The sequence below is a fragment of the Micromys minutus genome (genome assembly GCF_963924665.1).
Source record: "Micromys minutus genome assembly, chromosome: 16".
Taxonomy (NCBI): Eukaryota; Metazoa; Chordata; class Mammalia; order Rodentia; family Muridae; genus Micromys; species Micromys minutus.
In genome coordinates, this window is record NC_137985.1 from 44,337,102 (window position 1) to 44,361,184 (window position 24,083).

Genomic DNA, 24,083 nt, shown 5'->3' on the forward strand with positions numbered 1-24,083 from the left:
TTGAGAGTGTAAAAGTGTAAAGGGTGCTTACCACCAAGCCTGGCAACTTTAGTCCCCAAGATCCATATGGTGAGGGAAGAGAACTGAGAGAACAAACTGTCCTCTGACCTCTACACACCTACAATAGCACAAGCACACTCTCGCACATGCACACACACAAAGTGAATGTAAGCAAAGAAGTTTTTTGAAAAACAAAGTAACTACTGATATGCCCCGACACATGAACTTTAAGACTGTGTTGAACAAAGGAGAGCTAAGATAGAATCCTGAACAGATGAAAGTCAAGCTATGGTGAGTTATACTCTGATGTGGGCCTTTCAGAGGAAGGCCTAACCTACAAAGGGAGAAAGGGAACTTGAGTAAAATCCATGCCTATGTAGGATTTGTCTCAAAACATAAAGAAATATGCTAAAACTTCAAACATGGAAAGTGAGACAGAATATAGCATGCATATAACTCCAGGGCCGCGATTTTTGTACAATAACAGTTAATGTTATTATGGCTAAATTTTAAGGAGTGCCTGGGGAAAGTGAGGAAGTCAATGCATTCCTTTCCACTAAAAGCTACAGGAAGAAAACAATAGAGTTCGCTGAATGGACAACCCAGGATACCAAGGATACATGAAGTTCTCTTACTCTTCCTTCAGTAAACCGGTCTTCAGTTCCTGGATTGAGCAGAATCTCCTTCATTTGTTTCTACATATCTGTCAGGTGAACTATACTATGCTTCCTGTAAAAGTCAAAGTCTACATAAATCTCTCAACATAATCTTTCACATTCAAAAGTCAGTATGCAGAGCAAAAATAAAACTTTCATTTCTATTCAATTTCATGTAATAAATTATCTTAGTTACAATATTTATAGCTTTAATGATCTAAAGGCATTTATATAGCTTCTTTCAAAGGTGGCTGCACTCCATAATACCAACTATTTAAATGAGCCAGTGTGTGATTCTAAATAGGTTTTTAAAGGTTTCACCATGTTCTCTATCATTTAAAGTCACTTGCTATAATGGGAGCAGGGAGAGCAGACAAACCAAAAAAAGTGTTAGTTACCAAAGGTCTAAATTCTACAGACTATCCAGTCATGTAAAGTAAAGTCTCTTCTAACTCTACCAAGATAGATGTCAATCAGCATAAGAGATAATGATTAAAGGTAGGCAGTATGCCATGTCCTATGAAGAAGAAAGGAACTGAATACCCAAATCAGCCTCAGAGCATACCAAAGGAAGAATGAAACATTATATTTAAAATCTTTGTGCTGGAGAAGCACTTCCCGGTCAAAGCCAGCTCTTGGCACAATGAAAAAACTAGCCAAAGTCAAACAGCTAGTAAGTAATGGAGCCAGGACTCCAACTCAGATTAGGAGCCATGTCCAACCTGTCCCTTCATTCTACCCTGTGACTGGGACACTGGTTTAATCTGGATCGATCTTGTGTGGAGGAGACAGAGCTGCAGCAGCAGGAGCAGCAGAATCAGGCCTGGCTCCAAAGTATCGCAGAGAAAGACAACAGCCTAGTACCTATTGGCAAGCCTGCCTCAGAGCACTAGGATGGTGAGGAAGATGATGAGCACATGCAGGGCATGGATGAGATGAGTGACTATAAAGTCACCTGATGATGGAAGTCAACGATGTGGATATGGAAGGCAATGAACAGGATCAGGACCAGTGGATGATCTAGGTAGACAAGCCAAGGTGGCCTCAGAGTGATTCCAGACCACCCCAACCTAGTTTGCATCCATGGCCTCAGCCCCTCAGCCTGCAGAACCAGAGTGTGTCTGTAGTGTCTAAAGCTTTCCCTTAGGCACTTTCTCAGCCGCTGTCAGGACAAGGTCTCCTTGGACCTTTCCAGGCCACCAGTCTTCCCTTGAATGCCTGCTGGATGGTACCTTACTCCTTGGTTGCCGGGTGTGTCCCTTTCTAACCCTCTTTAATTAAAACACAGGACTGATTCGTTCCCAAAAAAAAATAAAATAAAATTTTTGTGTTTTCCATAATGCAAGCTATTTTTAAAAGCACAAAATCTTCATGTTCAGGGAAGCAGAGCACAGTACAACAAACACTAAGGGAAGTATGTTTAGAGCAAGAACAAAACATAAAACAGTGCCCTCTGGTGTCGGTGTGGTGGCTGAATGAAAATGGCCCTCATAGACTCCACGAAGTGGCACTATTAGGAGATGTGGCTTTGTTGAAGTAGTTTTAGCCTTGTTGGAAGAAATGTGTCACTCACTGGGGGTGAGTTTTAAGGTTTCAGAAGTTCAAGCCAGGTCCAGTGTCTCACTGTCTCGTCCTATTTCTATTGATCTAGATGTAGAACTCTCTCCAGCACCATGTCTGCCTGCATGCTGTCACGATGCCTACATGATGACAGTGGACTGAACCTCTGAACTATAAGCCAGCTCTAACTAAATGTTTTCCTTTATAAGAGTTACCCTGGTCATGATGCCTCTTCACAGCAATAGAAGCCCTAAGACACCGAGTTACGATTAATCATATTCTATCAGGTGTGATTAATAAAAATAACTCAGCAGTATGAAAAGTACCTGCACAAGACAATACTCATATGATACAATTACTCATAAACCAGCATACAAATAATTCTCAAGTTAAAACAAGCCAAGCAAAAGTCTATCCACACTAGAATTTAGCATTCATATATACCAGTTGTGTTGTGACTAGAATTTCTTTGAGGCATGACTCGAAAATATTCTATTAATGGGAATCAGATTATTTTATATACAAAGAAAGAAAACCAGCAGAACCTACTGTCAATATATAAGAAACACTTTGAATAATGTCAGTTAGGGTGTTAGTATGAACCATATAAACAAATATTTTCATGAAAATAATAAAATATTTATTATGGAACATGAAGGAAAAGGCACATACCATTTACACACACAAACACACACACACATATATGAGAAAACAATTCTGATGTGTTCAACAATAGGCACCTATCTTCAACTGATAACAAACAACCATAAAGACATTGGACACTTAAGACACAGAATCTGTTTTACCTGATACCTCAATTACTTCAGAAGTATTTTTTAGAAAGCTGGGAAAAACTAATAGATTCAAAATCCAGAAAACCTCCTTCCTACAGTCTAGCTTTCATAATACAAAGCGTACTATGTAAAATGCCAGGAAGAGAGGCAGTCAATAATCCTATCTAGCTGTGACATCAGCTAACAGTAACAATGGCCAGCACAGCCACGTCTCTAAGGTGCAGTACCAGCATTCATCTGGGCAGTTAACAAACACTTGTCTAATTGGACTTAAAGTCCACTCAACAGGGGGGAATGTGCAGCCACAGACTGGACCTCTATATAAACCCCTCCCCCAAGATTTGGGAAATTCTGTGGAAGGAAAGACGGAGGATTGTTAAGAACCAGGGGTGAGGGAAAACTGGAGCAAAACAATGTCTTATGAATATGACAAGATTAACACGCTAATAAAGTCACAACGCCTGAGTTGCCTGCCAATCAGCATTCCAGTGTAGGGGTAGAAAAAGTTCCCACGCCTAACTGAAGAACTATGGAGAGTTGGTAGTTTCCTAGGGGTCAAAGATTTGGAGTTTTTTTGTAAAGGTATGGCCCCTGGTAGATCAACTATACTCCTGAGAATGGCCCCACAAAGAGAAGTATATGGACAACACAAGTTGGACTTGATGTGCTATGTTTTATAAAAGAGGAAAGGATGGGAGGGAATTAAGGAGGCACATGGATCTAGGAGGAGTTGGAGGAAGAGTAGGGGTGGATATGATCAAAATATATAACATTCTCAAATAATAAAAATTGTATTTAAAAACAAGTTAAAAGTTTGGAAATATATCAGGCATGGAGGTACTCACATGTAATCGCAGGACTCCAGAGGCTGAAGCCTAACAATCTCATTGAGTCCAAGAGCAGCCTGGGCTACATGAGCTGACTTTGGCCAGAAAAACTGATTAAGGTCTCATAAAGGTTTAGGAACTCATCAGCATACTTTTTAATATAAATACAGGATTAGAAGAAAACACTGCTTTTAGAATTCCTGAGCTTTTTCATCCTATTGCCAAAAATCACAACTGACTATTTCTGTTAAAAGAGGAACCCAGGAAACATTTCCCATAGCCTCTGGAATTCCTAATCTGGCAATCCTACTCAGAAAAGTGTTTGCCATGGGAACTAGCGTCCATTCCTCTTCCTCAGCCATGCTGATCACATCTAATTCACAACCCTAGACGATTTACCAAAGATCTAAACTAGCTTGACAGATCACTGTCAGAATTTACATTACACCTTTTATTAAAAATACACTTAATGCCTTTTGTCTTAACTTCCTAGAAAGGTTTTTTTGAGACCTTTAAATTATTCAGTAACTATGATTGTTTCTCCTGTTCTAAGAAACCAAGCATACAATTTTATGATACTAAATTTAATTCTTCATTATTTTATATAAAAATGCAAAGAGACCAACACATGTTATTAAGAAGAAAATATTTTAATCCATATTTGATGCATAGCTAAAAAATTACACTTAGAATAATGTGTCAATCAATCAAAATACCTCGATTCATTTGAAATTGGTTAAGTGGTAAGGATTCACTAATAATTAATTTTCACCTTGATATATTTGGGCATTTTTCTAGGTAGAACATAGACTCCTATTGAAATACTTTCATATAAAGAGTATTGGAGAATTAAGATGCCCACAAATTTCAGACCATTAAAATTCCTGAACTGTATTATTATTAAGATTTATTTTAGTAGTTACTTGGTGCAAACATTTCCTACTACTATAGCAGTTAAAATAATCGTCAACAGTAAAATGTTTTTAAATGTACAAAATGTTCCTTTCTTTAACTTTGGATGAACATGCTAAAGCTTAAAATAAGGGCAAGTTTGCTCTCAGTAGAGCTTTATAATATCTTTTATAAAGTGATTGTGGCAAATCATTAAAGTTTGGAACAAATGGTTAAAGAAAAGTTACCTCTGACTCATACCTGGTAGGTTGCAATATTAATGTTCTCAATAGTTAGAGATTCAGTAAATTACTCAGATTGAGTAAATGAACCGTTACCCATGTATACTTCTGGGACAGTCAAAAGCACTGTCAGCTATGACTTGCTGATAATTTTTCATCTTAATATGTAGGGCTTCATTTTTTAAATAATTTAAGAAAATCAAGAACAGTAAGTTCAATCCAAAAGGACTATTATTCTACTCCAACTGCCAGAAAGGCAACTCAGTGGTACCAGTGAATAATAAATATCAATAATGCTCACTTTAAATGAATATACTAACTCAAACTTTGATTTTTAATATATCACTGTTGAAAATGCCATAAAGCTTTACTTGATGATATTTCTTTTTCCTATTCATAGCATATTTCTTGTGGTTTCTACAGTATGCTTTTACCAAATATATGTTGCAGGGAATTTGTATACACAAATCTCCATGTTATCAATGTGTTCTTACTTCTCATAATGCTGCTTCCTCAGTAGTATTCTTACCCACATGGCAGGAGTCAGAAGTACGTAAGTTGGAGCAAGAACACCGCAAACAGAGCTGCTGAAATGTCTTACAAAAACAACACATCTCGAATTATATTTGACTCTTTCTCTACAATCCTTATCTTGATAATTCATGGTCCACAGTTTTTGCAAATGCCCCACCTAATAAAAAGCCTTCATCAGAACACAACACAACAATGTAGAGGTAGGCTCACCAGGTCAGAAGTTTATTAGATGATGTTTGAATCCAAAACGTTTTTTTAAAAAGTGGGCATTAACAGCCACTTAGAAAGACTAGAATCAGAAAATCAAACTATGATTCCATTTCTAATAGTCATTGTCCAGCAAAATAAACTGTCTCAGAATTCAAAGAAAGAATGGTTACCACCAAACTATTTCTCTCCAAAAGAAGGAGAGGGGCATGAATATAGATTAGAATTATCTTCAGAACAGATCTAAAACACAGAATCCCTGCTTTAGGATGAGGTTGAAAAGAGATCCTGGTTCTATTTCTTTGACAGATGTTCACACTATCTCTTAATCATGAATAGAGAATGCAAAAAACTAGCCTAACTCTTTAAAATCATATCATACACCACAGCAAAATGAAACAAAGAACACTTGAAATGTTTTCATTTTATACTTTTTGTTTGTACCATTTGTTTAACTGAACACACGCTGTGAAAAGTAGCAGATATGAAAATGAGTGTCTGTTACATAACTAAAAGTGCAATAACATGCCTTTAGTGAATCAACTACTTTGGTTATTCAACTTCCTACTCCTAGTCATCTTCAACACGTCTCAGTCAACATTCTGCCCATTAAAAAAATACACAGCATTGGGTAAAATACAGCTTAGAACTGCAGTGGTTACTGTTAACTTGACAGACTTCGGCTTCATACGGAACATGCCTGGGCATGCCTGCGCAACAGAGAGCCTCTGGTAGCTAAAAAAGAATAAGAAAATAGCTCACCCCCTCCCCTCTCCACATAAAGTTCAGTACTGCTGATCCTTTGCTATTGGCCATGTAAATTTTACTTAATAGTCTGGCCTAGGAAAAAGTGAAATGTCACTATTTATAGTAATGTACTACAGAAACCACAGAAAACAAACACATTCCTATTACTCCTCTCCCCCCACTAATATTTTACAAAACCAAAAACTTTATCTAAGCTTGTTTCAATACTTGATATGCATTGATTTATGGTATTTAAATCCCTTATAAATTGATAATACACTTTTTTTTAATGAAACAAACATCATCAAAGATCTTGAACACCCACTGACATGAACTTTCACTACATATCCATTACAATGATCTCCACCATTAACCACCATGAATCTAGTTTATTTAGGAAATGGTATACATTTTCACCTAGCAGTGATGGGCCACAAAACTAAGAAATAATGAAAATTTGAGGAGGCCCCCGTGGTGCAAAAAGCAGCAGTAGCAGTGAGGGTACAGTGTGATACCCATACACAAACATACGGAAGTTGGGCAGTCAAACTAAACCTGGCTTGAAGCTTGCTAGATAGATGGGGCAGAAAGGCAAAAACACAATGTAACTCAATATACTGATTGTGGCTGGGGTTTTAAGAAATATACACACAACAGAAAGCAGAACACAGCAAGTTTGAAGCTAACATGACCAAAAAGAGTCATGAAACAGTTAGAAAGCAAAAAAAAGGGGGGGGGGGGCGGCCATAGGGTCAGAGAAATATTCAGGTGATAAAATGTAGCTAATGTAACTACCCTGTTGAAATATTAAATTATACCTTACAAATATGCAATTATACACTCACTAAATTTTCTTTTTAAATAATTGTTTCTTCACGAAGGTAATGAGAGTTAGGGAGAATAGCAGTTTCTAAGGAGACATAGCTTTGGGAGTAATGTTAATGAGTTCAGTCAAATCTAAACAGAATCACGAATGAAGAGTAACTTCATTATTAAGGCAGCTAAAATTTGTTTTAAGATTTCATTTATTTTATATGTGCATATGTCTGGTGTGTGTGTGTGTGTGTGTGTGTGTGTGTGTACCACAGAGGCAAGAAGAGCTCTCCAGATTCCCTGGGAGCTAGAGTTACTGGCATCTGAGAACACTCTAGGGTGCTGGGAACTGTATTCAGGTCCTCTAGGAGAGCAGGAAGCACTCTTCTCTGCTGTACCGTCTCTCCAGCTCCAAGACAGCAAAGATGTTAAGATTGGTATTAACAAAGCTAAATACACTTTAGACATATAAAAGCCTTGAGGGGCACAGGTGGCCACAAAACTATTGGCAACTGGTCCTAAGAACCTTGACAAATATCAAATTATGATAATGAAAAGGGCCAAGTACATACCTCTGGTACCAAATCCCAAAATAGTCTCTAACTGAAAAAATATGGTTACCAGTAAATATTTTAGCCAAATAATTGCATAAAATTATAATTAACAGATATATTTCAATCAAATAGGTAGAGGAACAACTGAGTTTTTATAAATTGAACATTCTGACATACAACATGAATTTTAGGAAATCCATCTTGTATATAGATAGGAAAGCAGACAGAACACAGAACGAAAGGAAGTCTTTGTAAAAAGAAAGACTGAAATTAGGATGCTGACATTTACCTGAGATAAACAAACTACAAGCTTTAAACGGTCACACCCCTAACCCAACACAGCACCTTCTTCAAGCTGCCTTTTCTGCTGACATCATAGGATGAACTATGTCACAGAAAGTTCAGCACATACCCAGGCTACAACCAAATGTTCTACATTTGCTGTATTTGGTCAAAGCTTTTTCCTCTATCAAGAAAAATCATTGGATGTGTGTCTAAATATGTGATGAACCACAAGAGAGAGTATCCTTATAAATGACTTTACAACTTTGTCATCTTTCAACTAAGAACAATAAAATTGGAGTAGATACTCACTGTAATTTGCTAAAACATAATCACAAAAAAACTTAGTAGTCGTAAGAATCCATGAAGAAAGACGATGTGGATAAATATTCTGCAACTTGAAATCACTACCTTGCTTTAGCCAGGCTTCGCCTATGGGGGCCTCTAAAAAAGCCAACCTAAATACTGAAGAAAAAAGTTCACAGTGCACTACTGGAATAGCAGACCTATAAAGATGACACAGGAACCAATTCACAAACTTGGAACTATGTACGACAAAAATGAAGTAAAGTCTGTATTCTAAATCCAACAGACAAGTCCAACTACATATAAACCTAAATAAACAACACTAAGATAAAGTACTAGTAAAAACACAGCGTCAATTTAAAATGACCTCTAGCCTATTCTGTGTGCTGATTCTCACAATTATTAATGTAAGATTTCATTATGATTGTAATATGATGAATGCAATTGAAGAATACGTTTTGATCTCAGTGAACTTGACATTTAAATGTATGTAGGACCACATGTGCATTGATATATCTTCTATGTAAGCACCATCTATTCTAATAAACAATCTCTGGTAGAATTATTGCTAAGTCAACACATGTTTTAAAAAATCAACCAACACAAACCACATTCAGTAAAGCTTACTGTAAATGACCAATCCTATTGTTTCAACAAACATATTTAAAGCAGAAAACTACAGGAACACTAAAAAGAAAATCAGTATAGCTGGAAGCTCTGTGTATGTGGGGAGGAGAGGGAGGGCAACAAAATCCCATGAAACAGAGCTTGGAATAGTTTTTCCTTCACTTCAGAATTAAATAAAACCAAAACCCTAAAGTGAAAACAGCAGCATTTGTCACGTACAATTATTTTTGAGCTAATGTTATCATTTCCACCTCTTTCCAACCTAAAAGGTAGTGTTTCTTAGGAGTCATGGTTTATAAGTCGCTGAGTTAAGATCTAAACTCTTGAAGTTTTACTCCTGAGTAAACATTAACTATTCCCCTATATTGTCTCATAAAAAGAAGCTTTTCCATGTAATAACCTGAAAAGCCATAATGGGACAAAAAGAAAAATTACTCATAAATATCTATAAGCTCTATTAGCTCAAATAAGTACAAATAAATAAATAAAACTGTAAAGAGAAAGACAATATTTTAGGCATTATAGGCCTTGGGCTCTTTGTCTCACCTAGTCAACCACAGCTAAAGTCTAAAAAGAATCAATAACCACACACAGCATGGCTGTGTTCCAATAAAAACTCATTTAAGGAGGTACAACAGTTCGCTGACCCGAGGCTAACTCACAAACAAAAATATTTTAATATTTCTATCATACTGTAAAATGTATAATACCTACATAAATTATAGAAAACCAGGGCTAGAGAGATGGCTCAGTAGTTTAAAGCACCAACTACTCTTCCAGAGGTCCTGAGTTCAATTCCCAGCTACCACATGGTGAGAAAACCATCTGTAATGGAATCTGATGCCCTCTTCTGGAGTGTCTGAAGACAGCTACAATGTATTCATATATAAAATAGATAAATAAATATTAAAAACTACTAAAAAAACTTAGGAAATTTTAAGAACGTTCTCTACAATAAATGCTCATTTATATACAGTGAGAATTTGTATGTTTTTTATTATACTGATAAAACTCTTTGGGTTGGTGTGATCTAACAAGTTTGTAGCTTTCCTAACAGCTGTGGGAATTTATAAATCCCAAGGGAAAGCAGCACAAGGCCCCAGAATAGGAACACAGGACTGCTGTACAGCCAACTTTTGCTTCTGCCTCACATTTATTCCTCATCAGCAACATCCACTGTTATCAAGTGGGAGTCCCTGGTATCTGGCTCACAAAAGAAAATCCACATCTAAACTCAGAAAACCTAAGAGTAATTCAACTGAGTTACTGTATGCAAATCAAGCACATAAAAAGTATCTTTGTGGGCCAGGCATAGTGACCCACAACTTTAACCCCAGTACTCCACAGGAGGTACTACACAGATCTTTGAGTTTGAGGCCAGCCTATTCTACATGGCAAGTTTCAGGCCAGCCAAGCTACACAGTAAGACCCCAGTTTCAAAAGCAAACAACCAAAATGTCTGAAAATTCTGACACTCTGGCTATTCTCCTGGTTATCCTATAAAAGGGCTATAACAGGGAATAAGGCTTGTTATCTGTTGGCAAAGATTCCCTAGACCAGCAGTTATAAACAAGATCCAACTCTTTCTTGTGGCTAACTTGAAATACCTTGACTTACTACCCTCCAAGCTTCAAATGTTACCACTCTATTTAGACTCTTACCCATCCATTTTGTTTCCCAAAATTTTAATAATTTGCAACTTTGAGTTAGAAAGTTGGTTGGTTGGTTGGTTGGTTGGTTGGTTGGTTGGTTGGCTGGCTGGCTGGCTGGCTGGCTGGCTGGCTGGCTGGCTGGCTGGCTGGCTGGCTAGCTGGTTTATGGATTTCATGTAGCCCACCCTGGTCTCAAACTCATTATATAACTAAGGATTACTAATTCTCCTGACTCTACCTCCCCAGGTAGTGTTGGAATTATGGGCACATACCACCATCTCCAGTTTATACTGTGCTGAGGATTGAACCCAGGCTTATCTACATGACAGGCAAGCATTCTAGCAACTCCTTTATATCCTCATCACAGAAGGAGTATTTTAATATGTACCAAGCATACAAACCACCATGACACCCTCAAAACAGGTTCCATGTTACTATCTGTCCCATACTTCACAATCTATTTAAAATTATTTAAGGTTGTCACTCTTTACCCACTCCATGAATTAGGGAGAGCTACAAGCTGAAACTGCTTAAGAATCAGTGGAAACTTTTCCACATATTACCAATGTCCAATATGTGAAAACTCTATTAAGTATGAGAAAAAAATATTCCTGATTTATTCAAATTGTTCAAAACTGCATTTGCATTAGTTTCTTAATGTCTTTAGGCTTCCGTTGTATTGCTCTTGTAAAATAGATTTTTTTCCATTTCCATGAAAGACATTATTATTATTCTGTTACTAATCCTTTTTCTTTAGCATTGTGCTTTGTTCAAACAAATATTCAGAAAAGATTAATACACTTACTACCTGGTAAGAATATCTTAATATTTATAAATGAACATTGTCTTAATTAAGGTTTTAGGGCTGTGAACAGACACCATGACCAAGGCAACTCTTATAAGAACATTTAATTGGGGCTGGCTTACAGGTTCAGAGGTTCAATCCATAATCATCAAGGTAGAAGAATGACAGCCTCCAGGCAGACATGGTGCAGGAGGAGCTGAGAGTTCTACATCTTCATCTGAAGGCTGCTAGGAAAAAACTGACTTCCAGGCAGCTAGGGTGAGGGTCTTAAAGCCCAAGCCCACAGTGACACAACTATTCCAACAAGGCCACACCTCCAAATAGTGCCACTCCCTGGGCTAAGCACACTCAAACCACCACAAACAACTCAAGGGACAGAATAAAAATAAGAGAAAAAAAAAAAAAAAGTGGGAATGGAATTGGGCCAGAGATATTATCAGGCAAACAATCTCCACAGAAATTAAAAGTAATAGTCAAAAAGAAGCCACAAAACATTTTGCTTCCAAAATCCTCAATCTAAAAATATGATATTTCTCAGCCATGTTTCTTACATTCCTTACTATCACCCTGATCCACACTCTTGAAATGGGAAATTAGTAACCATGTCAACATTCCTCAAAAACATGTAGGACATAGGTCTCAGCAATTACTATACTTTTTGGCCAATTCAGCTAAAGTTCCACTTATCATTCTGGATAATAATTCTAGATAATCTAGGAAATACTATCAAATAAACAATCAGACCACACACAAGGAACATATGAGACGTAGGTCTCAGCAATCACTGCACATATGAAAGCTACCTGCTATCAATCAGTTAAGCAAGGACTAGACTGATCTATCAGAAATGACTTAATAGATAAAAAGTTAAGTGACACTTATGAACCTGAAAAGCTGAAACTGATACACTAAAACCTCTGACACAATTCACAATCAAACCAGTTTCCAATCACAGCACAATACATTTCTATCTTCAAGTCCTTCCGTATTCATGATGATTTCCCTTTCCTTCAAAGCTTTTATAACTACAAATAACTGGCAAAATCCTTTTTAAGGCTTAATTCCTGTCTTTATAGGCCCCTATATTCTCTCCTTCCAGGTATTCTGGTAACATTTATGTTCTGTATCAACAACCAAGCTATAACAAAAGCCTCACCACACATCAAAGAAAGAAAAATGTGTGTGTGTGTGTGTGTGTGTGTGTGTGTGTGTGTGTGTACAGAGAAAGAAAGAGAATGTGACAATCCTTCACACCCATTAAAACAGCAATACGCCAAGATGATATACAATGGCCAGTGACAAGAGCATATGACAGAACCAGCGTCATGATGAACTGCTGATAAGAGTGCAGCCATTTTGGAAAGCAACCTGACAACTCGAATCTTAATCATCTAACTACCACTGAACTCAGAACTTAAATGTGAATATTTCAAACAATAAATAGCCACACAAAAGCATACATCAATATACTTCCGACAATATTATGTATAAATGCCAAAAGCATTAAAACAAATCAAATGTACATTAATTCATAAATGGATAAACAAAAGCAGTGTGTCTCTGAAATACATTATACTAATATAATATATAATATACTAATATATGCAACAACACGGCATTTAAAAACCACTGTACTGTTGACTAAGATCTGTATTCCCAGCACTAAGAGACTAAGGCAGAAGACTATCATTAAGTTCAAGTCCAGCCTGTTTCAAAAAAAAGTGTGTGTGTGTGGGTGTGTGGGTGTGTGTGGGTGTGTGGGTGTGTGTGGGTGTGTGCGCTCGCTCGCTTGCACACAGCCACGCTTCCTGTCATGATGATAATGGAGAGAATTTCTGAATTCAGCCCCAATTAAATGTTGTCTTTCGTAAGAGTTGCCATGGTCATGCTGTCTCTTCACAGCAGTAAAACCCCAACTAACACACATACTTAATAGAGATGAAACTTTTTCTGTTGAAGTGAAAACATTCTTGGCTTGAAAACAAAATAATAAAAAAATAAAATAAAACAAATAAGTAAATAAACGATAAAATCATTTTTAAAGCTAAAATAGATGGTTCAAATCATACATGGAAGAAAAGAACCTCACTCCCCTTTTGATACTAGGGATGAGATAAAGTTCAACAAATGATATGAGAGGCTCATTTAAGAAAATAACCTCATGCTACAAACAAATATTAGTGTGTATCTGGTAAAAGATCCTGCAGAGAGAGCTAGGGAAATGGCTTGGTGGCTAAAGTGCTTACTGACAAGCATGAGGACATGAGTTCAGATCCCCAGAACCTATGTAAATGTCAAGTAGAGCAGTATACACTTGTGACCTGGGTACTGGACACAGAAACAACAGGATTCAAAAGCTCACTGAGCAAGTTTAGCTGACTGGTTCAGCAAAAGCATTGTCTCAAAAAAGCATCTGGTAAAAAATCAAGTAAGTGCTTCCACTTGCACCTCCATGTTCTGCACAGGAGTGTTATGTGAAGCCACACACATGGATACAATCATATAAATCGATATACCACACACACAAATTAAAACTTAAATTTAATAAATGTAAAGTTACCGTGGAGACTATAGGAAACACTACCTGATCTAAGAAGACTCATTCTACTGCATACTTCCACTGCAGTCAGTATCTACCAAAACCTGAAGCACTAATTCTTCTTTGCCATCCTTCCCTTTAGGGTAGGATAGGGGTAAGTGAATAATTTAAAGGCACAGAAGTGACAAAAAACTGAGACTGACTACTTTATAAAGAATAGAAATAAATATTATTTCCCATACTGTTGGGGGCTGAGAAGTCCAGCATTCAGTAGCATAATTACTAGCTACTATTACTAGCATAATGTCTAGTAAAGGATTTTTGAGGTATTCTCAGAGAAGAAGGCCAAAAGTTAACACTCTGTCATTGCAGGGAAGCAGACATAGCAAAAAGCAAACAGGTCAACACATGAAGCTACTTTTACAAAAGCTTCAAAATTCCAGAGAAAAAAAGCTCTTATGACTTAACCTCCCTTTATAAGCCTACCTCTTGCTGTTTTGTTAGCAACACCTGAATTTAAAAAGACACACTGAAATCACAAGCAAAGTCCAAAGACTACAGACCCAGCTGTGGTGGTGTCACTTAGAACAGCAAATCCCACTCATCAGTGATAGCACCAAAACTACGGACTGTGTAATAGTGCCACATTTTCTAAATGATAAGGCACAGAGTCAATCACTAAACATAATTTACAACGTTACAAATACATATATACACACAAATACCCCCACAACACTGTAACCTATTCTTGGCCATATTAAACTGAAGAGCCGAGGCCCTGCCCGGGCTTGCGTGAGCGGCCGGCCAGGGGGCTGCAGCTCCCGGCCTACTGGGGGCTCCAGGTTTCTGTTCGCTAATGGTCCTCGCAGCTGCTGACACGTTCATTCCACCCCGGGCGAGCATGCGGCAGCCCTGTGCTGAGGTGTAGCTGAGGTCATCCCAGCCTCGGTCTGATCTGCTGCGGTGCTTCTTCGGGGAGGCCTGAGCCAGACTCTAGTTCTTACTTAGCTCTGATGGCTATCCAGCCGAACGAAAAAGGGCTGCTTTCCCATATGTTGCCCGAGCGCCGTAAAGTCCCAGGAAAAGGACTGGCAAAGTTTGGGTGAGAGTGGTCCTGTTTTGAAAAGTTAAAATCTGAAGTTCAAGTTCCCCTACTGCCGAGTATGCCTGTTGCTCTCGCTTTGCGTGCATCGTGTGGTTCAATCCGCCATCCCTGTACTTTGACTCCAGCAGTAACAATATGCTTCCTCACTCAGGCTAGAGACCTATTACACCCTTCCTTGGAAGAGGAAAAGAAAGCATAAGAAGAAGCGGCTGGTTCAGAGCCCAAATTCTTACTTCATGGATGTGAAATGTCCAGGTTGCTACAAGATTACTACAGTTTTCAGCCATGCCCAGACAGTGGTTCTTTGTGTGGGTTGTTCAACTGTATTATGCCAGCCCACAGGAGGAAAAGCCAGGCTCACAGAAGGCTGTTCATTTAGAAGAAAGCAACACTAATCATCTATAAAAGTTCCTGAATTTGTGTTTTTCACGGAAAGCCTTATCAACTTCAGTTACTCTACCAAGACAATGTAATTATTGTTTGGTTTTATAAAGTCTACAACAATGATCTCCTATTTTGGTGTCAGTTTTTCAATAAAGTTTTAATTATGGGGAAAAAAACTGAAGAGTCAAAAAATGCAGGTTTTATCACCAAAAGATAAAAATAGCTGGCAGTGGTAGCACACCCTTATTACCATCACTTGAGAGGGAGAAGCAGGTTTGAGGCTACAGAGTGAGTTCCAGGACAGACAAGACTACACAGAGAAACCCTGTCCCAACAATATGGACAGAACTCCATCCAGGAAACATCTAATAAGGGATGTGGATACAGAATACATAAACTCAGCAAAGTAAACAATATAATTTTTAAAAGAGCAAAAAATAGACATTTTATCATAGAAGATACACAGACAGCAAATAAGGGGTGTACTGGCTGGCTTTGTGTCAACTTGACACAAGCTGGAGTTATCACAGAGAAAGGAGACTCAGTTGAGGAAATGCCTCCATGAGATCCAGCTGTAAGGCATTTTCTCAGCTAGTGATCAAGGGGAGGGCCCAGCCCATTGTGGGTGGTGCCATCCCTGGGCTAGTAGACCTGGGTTCTATAAGAAAGCAGGCTGAGCAAGCCAGGGAAAGCAAGCCAGTAAGTAACATCTCTCTGTGGCCTCTGCATCAGCTCCTGCTTCCTAACCTGCTTAAGTTCCTGTCCTGACTTCTTTTGGTGATAAACAGTAATGTGTAAGTGTAAGCTGAATAAACCCTTTCCTCCCCAACTTGCTTCTTGGTCATAATGTTTGTGCAGGAATAGAAACCCTGACTAAGACAAATTGGTACCAGAAGTGGGGTATTCCTGAGACAACCTGACCATGTTTTGGGGAGGACTGTGGAAGGACTTTGGAACTTTGAGCTAGAAGAGCCATTGGCATATTAAGAGCTCTATGGGTTGTTCTGTAGGAGCTTGGAAGATAATGTTGGAGAACAGTGCAGAAGATGGAGGCCTGGCTTGTGAGATTTCAGAGGGAAGATTAAAGACTCTTTGATTGGGGCTGTTGCTGTTTTGATTGTGAAGATTCTGTGGTTTTGGTTAGCTGAAGCTAAAGAATCAGCTGTGATTAACAAGATACCAGAACTACTAAAGCAAAACCTTTGCATTACTGGGACTATTGATGCTGGTCAGCTGGAGCTAAGAAATTAGTGGTGATTAAGAAGAGACCAGCATCACTCAGGTGAAATCTTCTGGGAAATTTTTTTCTGAGAGCACAAAGAAGCTGTGTTCCAGAAATAGCCAAGGTTGTAACTCATGCTGTGGTTGAACTTGGTAATGTGTAAGAGTCACCAAACTGGTACTATTTTTGAAGGAATGAAGGGGTCATGGAGAGCAGCTGAGGCTTGGCACTGTGAGAGGCCAGGGAAGGCCACTGTTGAAGGTGCAGCCTCAGTTGCAATTAATGTCCCAGGACAGCAGTGTTTTGGATATGCCAGTACCATGAGATGACCACCAAGAATAGCAACAGGAGTAGAGAACAGGCAGCTGGAGCCTAGAAAACAAGGTGTGTGCTACAAAGGGCAGAGCTAGAGAGGTGACCCAAGCCCTTGGAGGAGTCCAGAAGTTCATGAGTGGACCCCAGACATTGGATGGTTAGAGTTTGATTTTGTTTTTATTGTGACTATGCCCTGATACTTTTCCCTCTTGAAGGAAAAGTGTTTTAGTGGAGCCCATACTATCTACCCCACTAGTTTGCACACATCCCAGAGAAGTGAAAAAGGTTATGCCCATGTAGCTTTGGTCATAATCATCAAAAAGTGTGAACATCAATGCCTACTGACAAAAGCCTTGGGAATCCTCAGCAATTAATAGGGACTGGCTACTGATGAATATAATAAAAGTACAAGAGCAGAGCTACCAAACACAACACTATATACTCTATAGTTCTAGCTACATGTCATTCTGAAAACTGCAAAACTACCAAAGAAAAATCAGATTAGTGATTGAGAATTAAATGAAGGCACTTACTCCAAAGGAGACACAGTAATGTTTCAGTGACAAACTGCTTCACTCAGGACTGTGACAATAATTAAAACATTTTTCAAACTAAAATGTACGTCATAAGAGATTTTTACTATGTATCTCCCACATAAATTCATCTTTGCAGAAGGCTGCTTTATAGTGTGTTATACAAATCTTTTCGATGACTCTCAGTCCAGTCAAGCTGACAATCAACATCAATCATCACATTGACTTAATAGATTAGATTAAAATCCAGTGTCTTATTCTTACTTCATTTATCTATGTAGAGGAGTCATGACCTTAAATAGCTTAATTTAAAGTAGAAAAGTACAGGATTTTGCTCCAGATTTTCTCTTTGGCATATATAAACAGCACCTACTTCACAGGATAGTTCAGAAAACAAATGACATGGTTTTTAATAAAACTGTCTTCTGAATAAGTCAGTGCTCAGTGAGCACATCTGCCACTTTGTATCTTTAATTGCTTTTAAAAACACCTTCTCAAGAGCAAGTATCTTATTAAAAACAAAGTTCATGGAACTAGAGAAAAGGCTTGGTGGCTAAGAAAATTTGTTTCCCTCACAGACGACCTAAGTTCAGTCCTCAGCAACCACCTAATGGCTAACAACCATCCCTAACTATAGTTCCAAATTCTTCTGCCTTTCACAAGTACTGTATGGATGAGGTACAGACATGTGTGCAGGCAAAACAGCAATATGCATAAAATAAACAAATGTTTAAATAAATTCATTCATTTATTTCATGCTCTGATGTAAATACTGACAGCCAACAGCTGCTTGGAGACAGACCACTTACGTCAGTGGTAGAGCCCCTGGTAGGTTGTCTGTGCTACAGAGGACAGCTCTACACCCAGGAACATGCAAACAACAGTAACTTAGCTCAGTCAGCTATATAGATATATGGAGATAGAGATGTAGATAGAAAGTGTGTGTGTGTGTGTGTGTGTGTGTGTGTGTGGAGAGAGGCCATACCTATCAACATGAAGCAATTGAGGGGTGAATGTGGTCAAAATAAAATGGACTCATGTATGAAGAACAATAGTAATTTTTAAAAGGTGTGCATAACTATGTACACCATGCACAACAATGTAGTCTGTCAAGAGACTGGATGTTAAGATTCATAATGGAAGATTCTCACATTGTAACAATAAGCCTCACTGACCCCTTCATGTCACAATTACTACACAGCTACTTTCAAAACATAGCATCTGAAAACCAGTCCAAAAAAAATTTGTCTGACAACCTCTTGAGTTCATACGTTAGGAAGAGCATGAGAATTCTTTGGCTCTTTTCCTGTGTTTAAATACAAGGAGAAATGGAAGAGGACACAACAAAGAAACTCATTCTAAGTTTCTGTTAGTTGTTAACTCTTCATTAGTTCCATGGCTACAATAAGCACAAAGTAAGAAGCCTAGAGAAGACTCCATTTGGAGTACACTTACCGACAATGCTTCATTCTCTTTAAGATCCAACCCAAACACATCACGCCGCTTCACTGTGAGGAAGTCAGCATCAGGCCCATCGTCCTCATCATCATCTCTGTCTAAGAACTGCACAGGAACTTCCTTGACCTTCTGTGTCTCCTCAATACTGAGAACAGATTCAGTGTGAGGCTCTCCTGCTTGTCCCAGATGATCTTCCATTTCTTCATCTTCCGTCTCTTCGTCCTGTTCTTCTTCACTATCAGCACTAGCCAATCTGTGTTCTGTCTCTTCAAGTCTTTTCCCACTTTTGTGAAGGATGGACATCTTCTCACTGAAATAAGCTCGAAATTCTTCTACCTCATCATTGGTGAGGGAGGGTGCTCTGGGCTGAACTGCTTCAGTGACTTGATTCTTTACCAATTCTTTGGTGGGCTGTTTCTCCACTTTCTGAAGAAATCTTATCCGTGGTGCCACAGCAAGACCAAGAGACCTTCAAAATAATTATCTCATTATAGTGATGGTATGTTTGTGGTATTATGAAAGTTTCTCCACAGATCTATGCCCAAGGCTTTTTTTAAAAAACATCCCTCTAAGACACATCAATTCTGACAGATTAAATAAATGGTCCAAAAGACAAGCCAAAATGAACCGAGTACTTGTCCAGGAAATGTTTTAGACACCTCACTCTCCTTCAAGAGTTGATATAGTACCAAATAAAAGCACAAAAATAAAGACAATATAATCATAGTTCATGTACCAGACCTAATTTTAAATTCAACTCTCAACTTCCTCACAACATAGAACAGGCATCACAATTAACTGCATGAAGGTACTTTACAAAACATAAGCTACTACATACACTGGAAAAAGCATGGCTGAGAAATGGAAAACAGTTATTTTCAAAGAACAGAGCACAATACATATACTGTCATCCCTGCCTCAAATCCCACTTCTGAATAAGAACATAACATAATCACAGCTATAAAAATGCATTTTTCTCTTTAAAGGAGCTAAAAGCAGAACATCTTGTTTGTTTTCCTGCTTGTTTATCCACCCTTAGAGCAAGACTAAATTTAAAATTGGTTGTTTCCTTAAATGATCAAAGCTAACAATTTTCACTGAACTCCCACTGGTATATAGAAATACAACATTTAAAAAAGCAAAGGTTAAGCCAGGCAATGTGGCACGCCCATTTGCTCTTTAATCCCAGCCCTCAGGAGGCTGAAGCAGGCAGATGAGTTAAAGGACAGTCTTATCTACATAGTGGTCTCCAGGTCTGCCAAGATAATGCCTTAAATAAATAAATGGCAGCTTTATCCACTTTTTTCCTATATAATGCACAACAAGAGCTGAGAAGTTCAATACTGAAGAGCACAAACTCATAAATAGGAATGCACATCTCTGTTGTTTACTGGTTAGGTGATCTCAGAAATAGTCTCTTCTCTAGACAGTTTTCTTATCCAAAACATGGAATGGCTGAGAATACCTACCTAACAGAGTCGTGTTAATAAACAGATACAATGAAGTTAAAGCAACAAATATATAACAGTGGTAACCCTTCTGCCATTACTGTATCACTGTTATAGCTGGATGGTTGGGACAGTAAGTTTGTATATACCAAAGAATTTCTCATAATAATAGTACGGTGACATTTATACTTCTCAGAAACTAAAACCGGAATTGCTTGAAGGTAAGATTATATATACATGTATAATTCTCTCACTATTGCAATGACCTACATATATTAGGCACTCAAAAGTACTTTTTAGTACACTTTTTTAAACCTGATATCTTTCAAACATAGCAACCACTTTAGCTATGATAAGCTTGAGAGGGAATCATACATCTGAATATCAACATAAACTAAAAAAACATAGTTAAACTATACTGATCACTTCATTGTAACCTAATTGTTTACCTTCTCTAAACCTCACCAAAAGCAAGTCTTCAATGGTGATCACAACATTATTCGTTTGATATAACAAAACAACTTCCATATCCCTGCTATATTCAAAACCTGTGCTTATCCATCATCTGTGAATATTCTAGCTGCAACAACCAAATAAAAACACTGAAGTTCACACAGAATACAAAAGCAGCTAAAACGCCTAATCTTTGGGTGAATGATACTAGAAATAACAAAACTAGGAGCTGGTAAATATATGAAGAAGCAAAACCATGTCATCCAAGACACATGGCTTTCCTCTCACTGCTGAGTAGTTGTGCCGTCTAACACTGTCCTGCACTGTTATCTGACAACTGGGTCTAAAATACTCCAGCTCACAGCTTACGTTATAGTAATATATAATGTAACACAGAATAGAAAACAGCAGCTCACCAAGCTAAGTTTCTGTTATGAAGAAGTGGAAAGGATACAAATACATTGAACTCTAGAGTATGAAATCCTCAAATAAAATCTTTTGCTACTTTATTAAACTTAATTTGAAAAAAAAAAAGGTACTCAAATTCCTAGAAAACAAGCTAAGCATACAGACCTTTCCTAAAACATACTTTACGTGGGAAACCTAAGACAGACACTAAAGAATGATGACGCTCAAGGGTACTTCTAAACAATAAGACTCTCGCAAAAAAGGCCGAGTCTACCCTTTTGGGTTGAAAGGTTATTTTTGTTTTGTAATCTCTCAACTATTCAAACATAATCAGCTGGTCATTCCTTATTTGGCAACCTGAGTCACTAATCTTGCAACAGTAACTACAACTGTACATAAGAGTAGCAAGATGAAAAAATATTCAGAACCTAAAAATATAAACCTTCCTGACAACAACTAAATATGGGCTCATTTTCTAAAGCTCATTTAGTACACTTCTCTGCAAATTTTCAATGGACTGTTCTAAGGTAAAGCAGAATGATCTAAATTAGGGCTCTTAGTAGACACACTAGGGACAATCCCTCTAGCTTTATCAGTTACGTTATCAATACTTACAGTGCATATTCAGTAATAGGTAACTTGTTCACATTAAATACTTCTTTATCCTTCATAAGATATACTGAGCGTATGTAGGAGACGAAGCACTGTAAAATAAAAGGAACAATGTGATAGAAGCTGAAGATTAAGCTAAACCAAAATAGAAAACTACAGATCAATACATCTCCATTTCGCATGCACAAAAAAATTAACTGTAACAACTGTAGTATTAGAAAAGATTTTTCATTTTATTCCACCAGTCCAAGAAAATAAGAAATATAGGCAACGAGATTGGAAATTTAAGGCCAGACCAGGCTGCATGAAATCTCAACTTCAAAGGAGAAAATTCATATTTTTACTCAACTTTTGAAAATCTACTGGATATTAATTAGCAATACTCAATTATAATATGGTGCAATGGGGGCAACAAGCAATGGAGTAATGCAGACGGAGCGTCTATACCGACTGCATGTCTCATTGACTGAACAGCACTTTCCTAAATGATGATCTTCTCAGCTATCACACTAGACACTGTTATGCCAATGAGTACATTCATATAGAATGCCCAGAGTATCTTTTGAAATAGAGGAGACACAAATAAATCATTTTTGTTGGCAATATTACTGTAACAGTAAATTTTTCAACAAATAAAATTTCACTATAATAGATGAGCTAAATTTTGACAGACTGTTTTCTCTTTATTATAATTTCAAATAATTATATGTAATATATACTATCATCCTGAAAATTTTTATTTCTTCATTTTTCCATGAAACTATGTTCATGACAGAGCTATGTTACCCTGTTCCTATCTGTTTATGAGATAAATACATAATAAAATACATCTAAGCAATTACTTTTACTTTAAAGGTAATTTTTACGGGGCTGAGGAGATGACTCAGTCAGTAATGTACTAGACACACAATTATGAGAACTTGAGTCTGAATGCCCAGCATCCATACTAAAAGATCAGGCATACGAATGTGCCTTAAATTCTTGCACTGAGGAGCCAGTAACGGAAAGATCCCTGCAACAGGCAGCCCAGCTAGGTATATCTAAGTCTAGCCAGATGCACAGCTCCAGGTACAGTAAAAGACCTTGTCTCAGAAAATGAGGTAGAGAATGTTTGAAGGAGACATCTACACTTGGCCTCTGGCCTCCATACCCATGTATGCACACCTATGCACACAAACATACACAAGGACACATACAGTACACATATAACTATTATAAAGTGTATTTTAATCCTTCTGTCCATGTCTCTTAAACTTTAAATTTTCTTCTGCATCTCTATATTTATTTAATGTAACACTGAAACGAAATTAATCTCTTTTTTCCCAACAAATCTCCCAACAAACCATTTTCTGCCTCCAGAGTTATAAAAAAAGAATGGAGTTGGTCCAATATTTTCTCCTGCAATCATCAACAAGAAATAGCGCCATGCTTATAGGTTTTGTTCCATCCAGATTATACCCAAAAGCTAGAAAGTACTTTCTGAAGGCACACAGTCATTCTGCTAAACCATGTGCAACAGCAACAAGTCACCGCTTATTTCAGTGTCCTGTCCTACAGTCTGCTCTAGAGACTCATTTTCCACACGCACAAACCATGAAATATCCTTTCAGCATTTTGTATTTCCTGGTCAGTAAGCAAATGGCCTGCTAGTCATCGCAACACTACCAGCATTTTCAGCATCACATGGATTTTAATTTCTAACATTTCTCCTGACCTAAAGATTGATTAGTCTGACTTGCCAATTCAAGAATGTACACACATTACAAAATGTCAGATGTACATCATAAGTAAAATTTGTAAGTGTAGGCAATTCCTTAAGACTATTTTAGTTCAGAAAAGCAATTCAAGAATATGAAGATCCAAATTTCATCGCTGAAAGATAATCTGCAAGAATTCTATACCACCTATATATTTAACCTAACACAAGAGAATGTTAATCTTTCAGTCAGAAAATGCAATCAAACGGATTACAATTTCACTTGAAAAAGAAGTCAAGTTTATTAAGTATACTAGATACCAGGCTACTTCGAACATAAAAGTCATCTTAGAATTTCCACTGTGCCTCCAATAAGAGTATACACAGGTCAATATTAAGAAACAATTTTTAAA

General features: G+C 37.7%; 2 protein-coding genes and 1 pseudogene across 3 annotated transcripts in view; 2 read left to right on the forward strand and 1 right to left on the reverse strand.

The window, feature by feature from the left end:
* DDX10 (DEAD-box helicase 10) overlaps positions 1-24,083 on the reverse strand; it is a 120,372-nt gene that overhangs the window by 68,119 nt on the left and 28,170 nt on the right. The window contains exons 12-13 of the mRNA XM_080930115.1: positions 21,978-22,066; positions 19,051-19,522 (exon numbers count right to left, since the gene is read on the reverse strand). Coding sequence (XP_080786241.1) covers positions 19,051-19,522; positions 21,978-22,066 — 561 coding nt within the window. The remainder of the gene's footprint in view (positions 1-19,050; positions 19,523-21,977; positions 22,067-24,083) is intronic.
* On the forward strand, positions 1,337-1,680 carry LOC308430819 (anaphase-promoting complex subunit 15-like; annotated as a pseudogene). Its single transcript has one exon. The product of its transcript is annotated as an anaphase-promoting complex subunit 15-like (transcript).
* Positions 15,378-15,686, forward strand: LOC308430820 (small ribosomal subunit protein eS27-like; the record flags this gene model as incomplete). Its single annotated transcript, XM_080930116.1, has 1 exon — positions 15,378-15,686. The coding sequence occupies one exon, from the start codon at positions 15,378-15,380 to the stop codon at positions 15,534-15,536; it is 159 nt and encodes a 52-aa protein (XP_080786242.1). The 3' UTR covers positions 15,537-15,686.